This window comes from Hylobates moloch, unplaced genomic scaffold, assembly GCF_009828535.3.
Source record: "Hylobates moloch isolate HMO894 unplaced genomic scaffold, HMol_V3 SCAFFOLD_8, whole genome shotgun sequence".
NCBI classification, from domain to species: domain Eukaryota; kingdom Metazoa; phylum Chordata; class Mammalia; order Primates; family Hylobatidae; genus Hylobates; species Hylobates moloch.
In genome coordinates, this window is record NW_026652283.1 from 77156083 (window position 1) to 77171392 (window position 15310).

Sequence of the window (15310 nt, forward strand, 5' to 3'; positions counted from 1 at the left end):
TCAGCCTCCCAAAGTGCTAGGATTATAGGCATGAGCCACCAAGTCTGGCCTAAATACCAAAATTCTTTTTTTTTTTTTTTTTTGAGACAGAGTCTTGCCTTGTCACCCAGGCTGGAGTGCAGTGGCATGATCTCGGCTCACTGCAAGCTCTGCCTCCCGAGTTCACGCCATTCTCCTGCCTCAGCCTCCCAAGTAGCTGGGACTACAGGCGCGCGCCGTCACACTCGGCTATTTTTTTTTTTTTTCCATTTTTAGTAGAGACAGGGTTTCACCATGTTAGCCAGGATGGTCTCGATCTCCTGACCTTGTGATCCGCCCGCCTCGGCCTCCCAAAGTGCTGGGATTACAGGCGTGAGCCACCGCGCCCGACCAATACCAAAATTCTTAACCATGACCTTTGGGTGGGAGTTGGGAGGAATGAGAACAGCCATCTGAAGGAGGGTCTCCGGATGGGACTCCAACCTACTTGGGGGTACTGGGGGGTGCAGAAAGAACGCAGCCCTGTGTCAGGGACCGGTATGTAAGCCTCAGTAGGGATGGAGCCCCATCATGCCCCTTCCGAGCAGATCAGCATAGACCAGCTGATCAGGTGGACTCCATCCCTGCCCTGTCCTTTACGGAGTTGTAGGGTGAGTCCCAAAGGCAGGTGGGTGGGGCTGGGGCCTCCAACAGCTGGGTCCTCCCACATCACTTAGGGCCCAACAGCACACAGTCTCCCAAGTGTGCCAGGTGCCACAGCACGGCCATCCCGCTCTCCCAGCTCTACCCCGCCTGCCTGCCTGCCACCATCTCCACAAACATATGCTGCAGCTCCACACCCGGCAAACACCACATGCTCGCTTTGGTGGGCAATGGCTCCCTCCCCGCTTGCTCACTTGCTTCCCAGGACCCCAGGCCCAGCACAGCCCCCTATCCGAACTCAAGCCCTGGGCCGGCCCAACTCCCAGGGTGGCCTTGGCCAGTCCCAGATCTCAAGCTCCCAGTAGGTGACATCTGCTCATTCCTTGCCTGTCCCAGGCCTTCATGCATTCCACATAATGTGGTCTGGGCTCCCGTGGGCTGGCTCCAGAGACAGAGACAGATAGGAAGCAATCCTTTCAAATGTCTGCAACGTACTCAAACGAGTAGGAAAGAAAATATGTGTGTCTACACACACACACACACACACACACACACACACACACAAAGCAAACGGAGCACAATATTCACAGTAGTTGAACATATCCCCAAAAGAGCACATGTGTGTCTTTTGTACTATTACTATTCTGGCAACTTTTCTGTAAGTTTGAAATCATTTCTAAATAAAAAATAAATGAAGAATAAGGAAAGAAAGAAGGAAGGAAAGGTCTTTTCCTTTCTCTGAGCTCTAGGCTATAGGAAGAGACAGCTGGACCAGTGGCAGCCAGGTCACTGTACCCCTGCTGGATGGGGCCAGGAGGGATTCCCTGAGGAGGTGATACGGCTTGGGGAGGCAGAGTCTAAGGGGCACACACCTCTGACCCTTGTATGGAGGGTGGCACTGAGGCGCTGACTCTCTGGGAGTCTCCCTGTCACAGCTTTAGGCAAGCCCTCGCTCCCTCCCCTCCTCCTACTCTCCAAAGAATGTGCTCTGGGAGTCTGAGATAAGAAAAGGAACTTCCCTTGGTCACAAGGTGTGGGAGGGTGGCCGGAACTTCTGTGCCTTTGAGTGTGAGAGGAGGCTGAACTGGCCCGGGGGCTGTGCCTGGTGGGGTGAGAGGGATGGGACGGCCCTGCTCAAGGCCATCCTGTCCTCCCTCCCAGCGAACGCTCACACAGACTCACCGAGCTGACTTCCCCAGGCAGTGCCCTTGCCTGTCACAGCAGCACTTGGCAGTAGGAGGGCAGCAGCAGGGAAGTGGCTCATTATTTCATCCTTCATTAGCTCGGCATTAGGCAGCCTGAGAATTGTGGGGTGTGGAGTGGGAGCCTCTGGTTCGGCGATCTTGCAGCTCCGCGCCCACCCCTTGCAGCCTCCTTCCCCCCACCCGCTCTCTCTCCCCTGCTTCCCTACCTCTTTCATCCCCACTTCTCTCCTCCCTCCCTGTGCTCCCTACCCTGCCCTCCTCCCTGGGATGGAGGCGGGGCACACACTCTCCCCAAGAGGGGGCTTCCCCTACCCAGTTCTCAGTCACAGGATAGGCCCCGTCAACCATCCCCTCCCTGAAAAGACAGTGACACCAGCATCCTGATGTGTGGTCAATCACGGTGTGTGTCCTGGTTGTTCTGAGCTCTCAAAGAATGACTGGGACCCCTGCCTGGCCTCACAGCCCATCTCCTCTCCCCTCCACCTCAGGCCGCCACTTCAGAGCCTGGACCGCCCCAGAGTGGATCTGCCCCCCGCCCCCACTCCAGGAAGCTCTGGCTGGGATGCTCAGGGCTGGGGCACCCAGGGGTCAGCAGAAGACGATTCCTCCATTCAGATGCCATTGTTTCTTCTCACGTCTTTGTCGCCTTGCCACTGGCCGCAGTCCTCCCAGCCAGCCCACCAGCCCAGCCCCTTACCCAACGGCTGGTGGGGTTCCCCTCCCTGACGGTCCCCTTCGTGCACGGCCTGCCATTCAAGTTCTACTGGTCTCCCCTGAGTCCAGAGCCTGGCATGGGACAGGGGTGGGGCCCCTCTGCCCAGCTCAGCCATCAGCCACCAGCCCCCTGCAACCTGCCTTTCACCCTGCTCCTCTCCTGCCCACGCCCCTCACTTGCCCTCCACCTCCTCACCCTGTCCCTGCTCTCCCGCCCCCCTAACAGTCTCCCTGCTCTCAGTCTGGCCCCTCACCTCCCCCGCCCCCTCCCCATTTCCTCTCCCCTCCTCTACTGGCCCTTTAGTCCCTGGGTGTCAGGCTTTATCTCTCGGCGGCCGGCAGGCTCGTTGTTCTCCCCTCCCCTCTCCTCTTCTCTCTCATCCTCTCCCTTCTCTCTTCCCCCTCCAGCCTCCACTCCTTCGCCCGCTCACTCACCCTCTCCCTCTCCCGCTGCCCCCCCTTTCTCCCCCACCTCTTTGTTTCAGCTGAGAACCAGCTCCTCGGGACAGTTCCCACACTGCAGTGCCTCTGGTGAGGAGACAGCGCCACTGAGGTGAGCCTTGGGGATCTGGGGACACAGGCACGGGGCGGCTGGAGCCCTGCGGGGCAGGCAGGTGGGGAGAATGGGAAGCATGCTTCTCTGCCCCAGGCAGTGGGAGCAGCAGTGGACTGCCAGCTTCAGGTCCCCCAGGGGTCAGCAGGAACGGGAGGCAGAGGGGCGGCCAGTTAGCCGCGAGGGACAAGGCTGGCTGGGAGCTGGCAGGCTCTGTTCCTGCCCGGGTGCCTGGTTTCTGTGGGTGGCCCTGGGCTGAGAGAGACCCTCAGGGGGACCTGAGAGGGTGGGCGGGGGCTGGGCTGCCTGGAACAGCCGCCCCTGAAGGTTTGAGTGTATGCCCAGTCCTGGAGTCCAGGACTCTGACCCTGCCTCTGACTGGGCTGCAGCTATGGGGTTGCTGGGTGCCAGCAGCGGCACCGTCCAGGGGACTGTGACCCTCACAAGTGCCTGTGCTAGCAGGAGGATTGGCCGCTGGCTGGAATGTGCTGGGGCTGCTCCCACTGCCCAGGTGGAGAGTCTGAGCAGAGGGAGAGATCTTCCCCCTGCCATAGGCTCACAGGTTTTACTCCAAGCTACTGATCCCCAGACCCATACAGGCACATGGCAAAGACAGGCACTTCTCCCTCCCCTAGGGGTCTTTGACCAGCTCCCTCCAGACAGCATCCCTAGAAGAGCTTTGCCCAGAGTTGCAAACAGCAGGGTTTCAACCCAGAGCCTAGATATTCCTGCAGTCAGCTTCCTGGAACTGGGCTGGACAGGGAGGAACGGGGGCTCTGTGGATAGGGGTGGGGAAAGCAGGTGGAGACAGAGGCCTGGCTCCAATGAGGCTACAAGTGTGATTTTTGGGGACAACCAAGGGCCGCAAGGAGATCTTGAGACTCTAAAGCTGTGCAGGTGGGTGGGAATGATGTAAAGGGGCAGAAGCCAAGTGCCAAGGGCCCCGCCCCCTTCTTGGCTGGTAGTGGGGATGGAGAGGCAGGGCTGGAGATGGGGAGAAAGGTATGGCTCACACCTTTCCAGGGAGATGGGCAGGGCGGCTCTGCTGGCTGCTAGTGGAGGAAAAGAAAAGGCCAGCCCAGATGTGAGGGGACACCAGAGAAGACCTTCTCAATGGGATGCATTTTGGGGGTCTAGCCTCTGGTTGTCTGGTTGGGGCAGAGCCAAGTCCTACAGCTCCCTGGCTCCCTAAGGAGGCAGTGGTGGACCAAATCCTGGTGAGTAGTGGTCCCATGAGGCGGAGCTGCTAAGGGCAGTGGCCTCATAGGACTGGGCAGATGGGGCACTTGTTCCAGGGGCCAACTGTCTTGCCCTCTTCCCTTGGCTAGAACTTCCTCATCTGAGCAAGGTGACAGCTGCACCTGCTCCCACCCCTGCCCCCTAGAAACCCCCAGATGGGAGCAACATGTCTAGAGAGGTGGAATCAGAGCTATGGGCATGAGCTTGTGCCAGGCTGAGTGTCCACCCCCAGCCCACCCTCCTCCAGCCACTACAAACCAGCCTGAGTCAGGGGAAGTGGAGAGCAAAGCCTCAGAACTGGCCCTAGTGGTTACTGGGGAGATGTCTGGCCCACAGCCTTGGGGAGAAAGCCCATCTCTCCTGGGCTGGGCAGAGCTCAGGACAGCCCCATGGTCCTATAGCTCATGTGGCAGCCTGCCTAGGTCATTGGCTGCCCTATCATCCAGGGTGTGTGTGTCCCCCACCCCTGCATATCCCCTCCCTTCCCCTAGCATATCCCAAATCCTCTTACCTAGCTAGCGATCCTGGCCTGGGGTTAAGCCAGTCCTCCCTCACCGCAGTCTGGGCCTCATCATGTCCCTCGCACATGACCCAGACCCAGAGGGAGGCAGGTTGCCCTACCCATTTTCCAGAGACATTAGGGGGCTCTCTTCCAGGCAGCTCAGCTCACTCTGACTCCAGGTGATCATCCATCAGCTCCGTGATCTCCCAGGGCACTGTACACCCTACTGGCCATTAAAGACTCAGATACCATTCCCTGCTGGTGCCTGCCTAGTGCCAGAGGCCAGCAGGTTGCTCACTCAGCCTCAGTCAGTGAGCACCAAGGTCCCGCTGGCTCTAACTCTGGTCCTACCATGGAGGAAGGGGGCCTACCTGAGCCAAGAGCTCCCTGAGATTCCCCTTGGAAGAGGCCAATACCTCTACCTTCTTTCTCTCCCTCCCTGAGCTCCCCACTTGCACAGAGCTTTCCCGCACAGATCCACCTGCTGCTGATACCTCTCTAAAGAGGCGATAGGGCAAGGATGTTTTCCCCATTAAACAGACGAGAGCCGGGCGCGGTGGCTCACGCTTGTAATCCCAGCACTTTGGGAGGCCGAGGCGGGCGGATCACGAGGTCAGGAGATCGAGACCACGGTGAAACCCCGTCTCTACCAAAAATACAAAAAATTAGCCGGGCGTGGTGGCGGGCGCCTGTAGTCCCAGCTACTCGGAGAGGCTGAGGCAGGAGAATGGCGTGAACCCGGGAGGCGGAGGTTGCAGTGAGCCGAGATCACGCCACTGCACTCCAGCCTGGGCGACAGAGCAAGACTCCGTCTCAAAAAAAAAAAAAAAAACAGACGAGAAAACAGGCCTGGAGAAAGGAAGGTGGGAAGGCCAGGACTCGGACTTACCGCCTGACTCCTACTCCAGTGCTCCTTCCAAGCCACTTAACTGCCACCCTCGTGAGATCTTACATGAGAGTGGGGTCCCTATGCCCACCAAAGTGTCCACTAGCTGCCCAGCCTCTGCCCCCACAAATCCTCAACACCCTGAGGCATTCCCAGAGACAGAGGGGCTCAGTTACTCCCAACAGTGTTTGAGCCAGGGCTTTCAGCCTTGGTTCCAAAGCAGGCATCTAAAGGGTTCACTGGGCCGGCTAAAGGCTTTGGAGCTGAGGCTGCATAGGGAAGGTGGGAGAGCATTCTCAGAGCCTAGTAATGCCCCTCTCCTACCTGCAACCCCTTCCATCTCCTTGCATGCCCCCACCCCCTGCCCTCTGCAGTAAGGAGGCTGGGTTTCAGCATTAAAGTCCCAAAACAGCTTCATGACATTGTTCCCTGCCAAAATCTTCATGAGGTTTGCCATTGATGTCAATGTGAAGTCAGCTCCCTCGGCCAGGCACACTAGCCTCTGCCAGTCTTTTGGGCCTCCTTGCCCAACTTGCTCATTGTATCCCCTATACTCTAACTACACCTGTGTGTCTCCACCCTGGGATGGGGCACAGCACAGCTCAGAGACTGGCTGTGGGCTGCACCACACATACACATGCTTATACAAGTATCCATGCACACGCACACATGCACACACACACACAGATGTGCATACAGATGCAGACACACATTTATGTAGAAGCCCACCACTCAACTGCGCATGGTTTTCTGCCAAATCACACACAAAATGGAGCTGTCCCTCTGAGCCAAGAAGGGTCCAACACATCTGCTGTGTGGATCCCTGGAGAGGCCAAGCATGGTTGTGTCGCCATCCCAAGCCCTTGAGGGGCAGTGGGGAAGCAGAAGTAGATCCCCTGGATCTGGCTGAGCCCTTGCTTGGCCCCAGGGTATCTGAGCCCCAGAGAGTGGCAGAAGATAGTCAAGCAGGTTCCAACTAGGTTCTTATCCTGGTTCTGTGGCCCTTATGTGGGACTGTACAGTCCCCAGTAAGCCACCTTCTCTCTCTGAATCTCCAACTATAAATCAAACAGTTGGGACTAGCTGACACTGAAGGGCTGCCCAGGCCCACTGCCCCACTGCTCTTGGCTCATGCCAAGTGCAGAGAATGGAGAGGCCTGTGAGGGTTGCTATATCCAGCAGGGTCAGACACTCTCCATGGTGAAATCCTCCAGCTGGGCCAGGGGAAGCTTCAGAAAATGAAGATGTGGGCATAAGGGCAGCAGCAGCGGGAAGAAACAAGAAGCCAAGAGCAAGGGAGGGGCACTTTAATGATCCAAAATTGACATTCATGGAGCAAGTAATGAATCCTATCAAAACATTCACTGTGCAGGGTTGATCTCATCTCAGCATCTAGACTGTGGCCAAATACATCCTTTCTTATCTCTGGGGTATCCAGTGAGCAAATCTAACGGGTTAGGCTCACAGACTATTTGGCCCTATGGGGTACAATCCGGGCCCTGGCCTCCCAGCCCCTACAAACAGAAGTATAGGGAAGGCACCAATGTAGAGCAGGGGGAACCTCCTGCAAGATCCTATCCATACCCAAAGCCCTCAGCGGGATGCAGGGAGTCATGTGCCCTGTACTAAGTACCTATGTGTACACTCACAGATGCATTCCCACTCTCAGTACGCCAACACCAACGTCTGTATACTCACACACCCACGACACACACACACACTGGGGACATGGCTGCCAGGACCTCAGCCCCTGCCCCAGCTCTCCTATCCTGCTTTTGCCTGGAACTTGGCACCCAGTGCCAATACTTATGCTCCCAAGAGCAAGGACTGAGGCAGGAACAGGCTACGTATAGAGGCTGCCAGAGGAGCACCACGGCACAGGATCATGCGAGGATCACCATAACCCCAGAGACTGTGACCCTAGTCAGCAGGAACTCCACGCCAGCACAGAAGGAAAGGAAGTAGTGCCCGCGCATCCCAGTGGGGTGCAAGCTCCCCTTTTCCTAAACCTCCCTGGTCCCCAGAGCCCGCTTACCATGTTCACCTCCCTCCCAATCTCCAGCCTGCCCTGTGTGAGCCAGGCCCCCAGGTCATGAACCGTGTGCAAGCTAGGCTGCCCAGAGCCCAGGTGGGGAAGGGAAACCCTTCCCAGGGGAAAGTCCCGCCAGCCCTGGCCCAGGGCCCCTCAACACCCTCAGGGAGGAGGGGAGGGCTGGGGTGGAAGAAGTGCCTGCAAGAGCAGCCCCAGGCCTCGCTGTTCTCTATGGCTTTTTATTCCTATGTGATTCTACTTCTCACTCATATAGGGATTGGAGCCGTGGCGCACGGCGGGGACAGCCAGCGGAGGGCTCTGACACTGAGCAAGGGGGCCCAAAGGGAGGCAGGACAGTGGCACCTCCCTCTCTCAACCCAGGCTGCTGGCCAGGCCAACACAGCTGTTCCTCTATTCCCACTTGCCTCTTCTTCCGCCAGTGGTCACGGGAAGGGGTGTGGGCCACTGGATCTCATCACTGGCTGGACCCACCATCCCAGTGCTGGGATCCCCACTGAAGGGCTGACATCAGGGTCTGGACTTGGTCCCCAGAGGGGTGGCTGAAGGAACTGGGGATGTTCAGCCTAGGACAAGGGCTGTCACAAGGAGACAGCACTGAGGGGTGGGACAAACTTCAGCTCAACGAGAAGTGCAGTATGTGGCTAAGGGCTGTCCAAAGACAGAAAGGATGTCCATCCAATGAGGCCTACAAGCTGAGGCTGGAGAGGCCATGGTGACAGTGCCACGGGGGAGTCATGGTTGGGTGGGTGGGTGGCTGGTCACCCCAGACTGCAGTCTTTAGGCCTGTCCTCCCTGGGGTCTCTGCTAACGCACATCAAAGCTGTCAGGAGCCAAGCTCAACCCTCACATGCTCCAGAGAGACAGGCACAGGCTCCCGTTATGTGAGGCACATCCTTCATGTACCCAGCCCAGCAAAGGGGCGTTAAGAGTCCTGCCAGGCCCTGGCACTGTGGCTGCAGCCATACCACGCTCCCCTCCGAGCAGCTCCCCCGTGAGGCCTCATTCTGAGGGAAGGCGTGCTGAGAACCCATGGCATGGTCCTATTTATTTTCAGACATTCTCGCTTCACAGAAAGAAACAGGGTGAGGGGCTCAAGAGAGAGGCTGCCCAAGGGAGAATCACAGGAACACGGAACTGGCCGAGGGGCTTGTCCTCGTCCTCAGGGGTAGGGGGAAGCCCCCATCTGCCAGTCTGGCTGGAAGGGAATGGACATAGAGCCGAGGCCCTGAGTGGGAGGTGACAGCTAAACAAACAGCCAAGGCCAAGGAGAGGAGGAGCCCTAAGGCTTAGAGGGGCCCTGAGGACCAACCTTGGTCTGCCATCTGACCTTGCCCTTGTAGGCCTCCTCTGAACTCCCAAAATGTGACCTATGCCATCACCGAGGCCGCAGGAACAAGAGGTGGGTGTCCATGACATTGGTACCTGTCATCCCTGTGTGCAGCAGGTGTGCCCCACCCTGGAGGCGGCAGAAGAAGGTATGTGAGTCATTGTGGGCTAGGAAGGTGGCTATGTCCAGGCCCTCAGCTACAGCCTGGCTGGCAAGCTCAGGTGTGACCCAGGCCCCAGCAGCTTCTGTGGGCCCATCCTGCCCATCGGTGCCACCGCTCAAAAACAGCACATCTATCGGCCCCAGCGGCCACCTTCTCAACTCTGCTCCAACACGCAGGGCCAGTTCTTGGTTCCGGCCACCCCTGCCCGAGCCCTGCAGCTGCACTGTGGGCTCGCCACCAGCCAGCAGGCAGACTGGGCCCCTTCCCCGTGCCATGGTCTCCAGAGCCTCCTTCAGCTGCAGGTCTGGGATCTGAAGCTCAGCTGCCAGCTCATGGAGCTGTGCATCTTCCTCCACAGAAGCCCTAGCCATGGATGGGGTGAGGCGAGTTCTAGCCACATGGGCCAGCAGCCCGTAGAACTGGGCCATACTTTTTACATCACCTTGCATGGCTGCACTCAGCACCACAGCCTGGTAGCCCAGTGCCTCGGCCTGCCGCTGGGCCTCAGCTAGTGCCAGCACATTAGAGCCAATGATCACATTCAGGACATGGCCACAGGTGTGTGGCCCATGGGGGTCAGAGTCGGCCCGAGACAGCACAGTCTTCACAGAACGTGGCAGGGCTGCACGGAGGCCGTAGCGATTGAGGATATGCAGGCAATCTTGCACATTGTGGGAACTGGCCACGGTGGGGCCGCTGGCAATCACCTCCACAGGGTCCCCCACCACATCTGACAGGATGAGGCTCACCACCTGGGGAAGGGCCACCAGACAAGGCTCAGGCCCACTTCCTCCTCCCCTCAGAGCCCATAAGGACAAACTGCCCCTTGGGTATCCACACACCCTCCCCCAACTCAGTGCATTTCCTTACCCATGGTTAACTCCTCTCACGTGGGCTTGCAAAACACCTGGTCATGCAGGCACCTCCTCCCCAACTCTGGCACCCCTCCCATGATGTCACCCAGCCGGCCCCATGGTCTTTCACACCATGCCCCTGCCAATTTGTGTGCTGTTCTAGGCTTTCACATCCCCGGCACATGTGGGCCTGGCTCCACCAACCCAAGGCTGCCTGGGGAAGAAGGGACTCATACCTGGGCAGGGTAGGCGGCCTGAGCCAGCCCCCCACCCTTGAGCTGGGACAGGGCCTTCCGAATGGTGTTCAACTCCTGGATGGTGGCTCCACGGGCTGCCAGCAGTCTGGTGAGTGTCTGCTTCTCCTCCAGTGTGACAGGTGGGATGGGGGCAGGCAGCAGAGCTGACCCCCCACCTCCCAAGACAATGAGGGTATCAGGCAGAGGGGCTATCACAACCCAGGGAACCAGGCAAGCAGGGGTGACAAGCCCACATTAGAAAAAGGGGGCTGGAAAGGTGGGGTTAGGGTGCCCCCGTGTGGATATGCAATATGTGTACAGTCACCACATCCTGGCCACCTGAGGTTGCCCCTGCCTTGGGGTACCCTAGGTCCCAGTAGGCACCAGAAGAACTAACTACTCCTTAAGAGACTAGAACAGGAGGCAGGGAAGGGGGCACACAATGGAAGATCAAGGAAAGGACTCCGTGAGATCTGAGGGCCTAGCCCCAGGTGACATTAGTACAGACAGCAGCAATAGCAGTGACATTTTCCAAGGACTCTATGGATGTGTCAGGCCCTGCATTAGGTGCTCCCCGTGCACCCTCTCACTGTCACCCAAAAGGTCAGCTCAGGGGGAGGACTCCACTGCTCAGGGGAGACCAGACGACTAGCCCAAGGCAACCCAGGAGTCACCATCCAGGCTCCTCACCACCTCCCTTGCTCCTAACTTCACCCTGTGACCCTGGGGGCTCAGACCTGATCTCTCAAAGACCTGATACTTGGTGCACCCCCCACCAACAGTCTTGGGCCAATGTGGTACCACACCTGAGATCAGCACGAGCAGCAGGTCATCAGCTGTGAGTCCCTCGGCCAGTTGCTGGATGGCCAGCGCAGCCCGCAGCGCATCGCGGTCCGGGAGGTTGTCCTCCGCACCCTCGAATACCTGGACATGGCTATGTGGCTTCAGCAGCATCTCCCTGGGGAGGGAAAGGTCAGAGAGCAAGAGATGGGGTGGACTCCTCTCCTCCCACCTGATCTCTCAACTTTACAGGTGAGGGGGGCATGAACGAAGATGCCCACTGACATGCATCCTGGGGCCAGGCCAGACCCAGGAGAAAAGGGAAGCGGGTGGGGAGGGGAGGTCTGATTCAGCCTGGGTCTGGGCCCAGGTTTCCCTCCAGATAGACAGCAGGAGGCAGCCCCCCATGGCTCCTTACTGCTTGCCGGCACGCTCCATGGCAGCACGGATCCCCTTGGGAACGCTGATCACGCCCTGCACAAGATGCTGGCCCAGTAGTTCCTCAGCTGCAGCTGCCATGCCCAGCACAGCCTTGCCAAAGCCCACCAGGTAGAGGTTTTGCCTCAGCTGAAAGTTCCGGTCCCGCACCTTCAGCTGTCTGCCACCAGGGTCCAAGGATAGTGCCCGGTGCAGCATGGGGCCCGGCAGCACTGCACCTATAGCACTCTCAAACAGCTGCCTGGCCTGCTCTGCCAAGGCCATGCTGCTGGCCAGACGGGCCACTGAGCCCCGCCAGAGGAGTGGATGCAAGGGGGCTCGGGCCAAGCGGGGCAGGACCTGCAGGGCTGCAGCCATGCCCCACTGCTCTCAGCACTGCCTGGCACCCATGGCTGCCTAGAGGGAAAAAGCACAACTGAGGCCCTTGCAAGGCAAAAGACAGGAGGTCCCCCACGGCCACCCCTCTGAGGGCTCAGGGCCAGTGGACCCCACAGCTGCTGCTACAAGAAGGAGCCATCTGATAGCCCCAGGAGACTTCCGGAAGTCCACAGCTGCAGGATCTCACTCGTCCTTGGAGATCAGCCCTGCCACCCAGCCATGTCCTCCTCTTCTGCAGACCACATGCCGGCCCTCTGGATACTCTGCCTCAAGTCCAAAGTTCCTATTAGCTGGGCCCTCCTCCTAGGTCACCCCTTTGGCTGGGAGTTAATCATTGACAGAGGGAGTAATTTCTACCAGTGGGCTCCTATCCCACCCCTTTTCCACCCCCTGCACTTCTGAGCTCTTACCCAGGGGCAACACCCCTTTCTGGCACTCCTTCCTTGCCTCTTTACCACCTCTGCTGCCAGGAAGCTGTTGATTGTCCCACCAACTGACCCTGAGCCCACTGACCTCCAGCCTTCTCTATTTCATTATCTCATCAGACCGGGATTAGCAGCCTGGGAAGTCGGGGTCTACAGGAGGCTGCAGGTTTATCAGGTCAAGCCCAGAACACATCCTCAGGGCAAGCAATCTGATGAATCTCAGTATTCAGAACCAGTTCAGCAAGAGGCTTAGGTTCAAATCAGGAGTGAGGGCAAAGTCTGGCTCATGGTGGAACCTTAGAAAAGTCCCCAGGCACCATGTGAGGCCATGTGCCATGAAGCCCAATTGCAGGACAGAAAAGGATGCCCTTCTACCCACATAGCTGGCCAGGCCCAACTCTGCCAAGAACACCCCTTCTGGTTCCAAGATAACAAAAACAAGTCCTAGGTCACACCACCCACAGTGGTGAGAGCCCACGGGCTGAAGTAAGCAAAGGCCAGGCCCCCATAACTGAGCCCATAGCCATTTTCCCCACTGGGCAGAGTAAAAGCTAAAGAAGCCTTGGGGTGAAGGTCAGGAAGCTGTAGAGGGGTATAGAAACAACAAAGACCCAAAGAGCTCATCTGTACTACATATGTACTATTGCATCTACTTTAATAAATGCCTACCATAAATGCTGCAAGCTGACTTCATCAGCAAGTATGGACCGAGCAGGGTAAGGAGGCTGGGAATTGAGGTTCCAGCTCTATTATAGGTTTTCCGAGTGGCTGGGACACCTCCATTTCTCTCACTGGGCCTGATCCGCAAAATGAGACATGAGGTGAGATTAACACTACGCTCTCCCCTTAACAACCTCAGGCTCTCTGATACTGTCCACTGCAACACAGATCTCAAACACCGGTTTACCCCACACCCAAATATGGTGGTTACTTCTAGACTCTGACTATTTTGCCTGCCTAGTTCTCAGCTCTCCTATAAGAAGACAGCCATGCCTGACTTCTGTTGTGAAAGGGAACACAAAGGGCATCGTCATGGGGATTCTGAAAATGGGTCCAGTTTTGGCCAGGGGGACCCCTGGAGCTTGCCTATTAGGCCCAGAGCTAAAAGCATCTTAGCAACTAAGACAGCCGGTCTTTATAGCCTGGGTGAAATTTGTATCTATTTCCCAGATGGACAAGAGCCTAGAAGATCCCAGCCTTGCCACTGGATATGAGCACAGGACAGGGGGATGCTCAATGCTAAGGCTGCCACAGAAAATACAGGACGTCCGGTTAAATTTGAATTTCAAATAAACAAGTAATTTTTAAAGTATAAGTATGTGCATACAATGTTTAGGACTCAACAATTATTCGTCGTTTATCTTAACTCAAATTTAACTGGACGTGGCCGGGCGCAGTGGCTCACGCCTGTAATTCCGGCACTTTGGAAGGCTGAGGCGGGCGCATCACCTGAGGTCAGGAGTTCGAGACCAGCCTGACCAACATGGTGAAACCCTGTCTCTACTAAAAATACAAAAATTAGCCAGGTGTGGTGGGCGCCCGTAATCCCAGCTACTCGGGAGACTGCGGCACGAGAATCGTTTGAACCGGGGAGGCGGAGGTTGCAGTGAGCCGAGATCGCGCCACTGCACTCCAGCCTGGGTGACAGAGTGAGATTCTGTCTCAAAAAACAATTTAACTGGACGCTTTACATTTTTATTTGCTAAGTCCTCCAATTCTATCCAAGGCGTGGTCTCTCCGAAACCCCGGGAGGCTCCAGAGCAAAACACGGAAATAGGAAGACTACCAGCCTAGACTCCTCCCAGCCATCAAAGGGGGCTGGCACCATTTCCCGCTTTCCCCAGCCAGTAGGGGCCGGAAGTTACGTCATCCTAAGGTAGGGCCTTCGCGAGGGAAATGGTTGCCGCGTAATGCCCAGTGATGCGAGAAAGAAGGGCCTGCTGCCACCAGGACCCGTCGTCGCCCAGCCCACGGATTGCTTCTGAAGGTCATGCGAGCCCTGGCGGCGCAGACTTACCAGCCCACAGCTCCGGGCCGCGGTGCCCAGCGCTGGAGAACGGAAGTACTCGCGGGTGGGCGGAGCGGAAGCCGGAAGTGTGGGTGGGTGGAGCGGCGCAGGCGGGTGCGAGCTCTGGCCGAAGCCGGTGTCCGGGAGGGGAGAGTTTAGGATATTGGCTCTTTGCTGGCCACCGACAGACCTGGAAGGAGTCACCTTCAGTCCTCATTTTTTTAATCTCTACATTGAGGGTAATGATCCCCGCCTCACCGATTGCCGATTTTTATTTTGAGACGGGGTCTCTGTCGCCCAGACTGGAGTGCAGAGGCGCGATTTCGGCCCAATACAACCTCCGCCTCCCGGATTCAAGCGATTCTCATGCCTCAGCCTCCCGAGTAGCTGGGATTACAGGCATGTGCCACCACTCCGGGCTAATTTTTGTATTTTTTAATAGAGACGGGCTTTCGCCATGTTGGCCAGGCTGGTCTCGAATGCCTAACCTCAAGCGATCCACCCACCTCTGCCTCGGAAAGTGACGGGATTACAGACTTGAGCCTCCGCGCCCGGCCCCTCCCTTCCTTTATCCTCTACGATCAGTCAGCAGATGCACCCTGAGTGTCAGGCACTGGGCTGAGAGCAAACGAACTGAGAATCACTACTTCCCCACAACTCACCCCTTCCCCACAACTCACCCCTTCCCCACAACTCACCCCTTCTGGAGCCAGATTAAGTAATTCCCGCTCCTCTCCATGGCTTTTATTCCACAACTTACTATTGTTCTTCCCTCTCCCACCATGGGCCACCAAATACAGCTGTGGCTTAGCAAGAGTTCCATTCTGCAATCCTCAAGCACATAAGCGGCACGTAAACGCGAATGACTCTGGGCCTACCTCGCTGTCCCTGCTCTCATCCTGGGCCCACCCTGAGCTGGCTGGATGCC

The 15310-nt window shown here is 57.4% G+C and overlaps 1 protein-coding gene and 1 long non-coding RNA gene across 5 annotated transcripts; one reads left to right on the top strand and one right to left on the bottom strand.

Moving 5' to 3' along the window:
• Positions 1 to 2503: 2503 nt before the first annotated feature.
• LOC131384014 (uncharacterized) lies at positions 2504 to 13689 on the top strand. Its single transcript, XR_009214478.1, has 5 exons — positions 2504 to 3093; positions 9114 to 9248; positions 10281 to 10462; positions 11136 to 11385; positions 13545 to 13689. It is a non-coding gene; the product is annotated as an uncharacterized LOC131384014 (long non-coding RNA).
• Positions 7027 to 14521, bottom strand: GLYCTK (glycerate kinase). Of its 4 annotated transcripts, XM_058442399.1 has the most exons (6): positions 14392 to 14521; positions 13044 to 13171; positions 11552 to 11967; positions 11160 to 11311; positions 10354 to 10529; positions 9149 to 10015 (listed from the first exon to the last, which is right to left on the bottom strand). In XM_058442399.1, exons 3-6 carry the CDS (start codon positions 11926 to 11928, stop codon positions 9149 to 9151), a joined length of 1572 nt encoding a protein of 523 aa, XP_058298382.1. In that variant the 5' UTR covers positions 11929 to 11967; positions 13044 to 13171; positions 14392 to 14521. The 4 variants fall into 4 exon arrangements, with proteins under 4 accessions (XP_032017253.1, XP_058298382.1, XP_032017249.1 ...); XM_032161358.2 differs by lacking the exon at positions 13044 to 13171 and having other exon boundaries at positions 14392 to 14448; XM_058442400.1 differs by lacking the exon at positions 14392 to 14521 and having other exon boundaries at positions 11552 to 11731; positions 13044 to 13176.
• Positions 14522 to 15310: the final 789 nt, after the last annotated feature.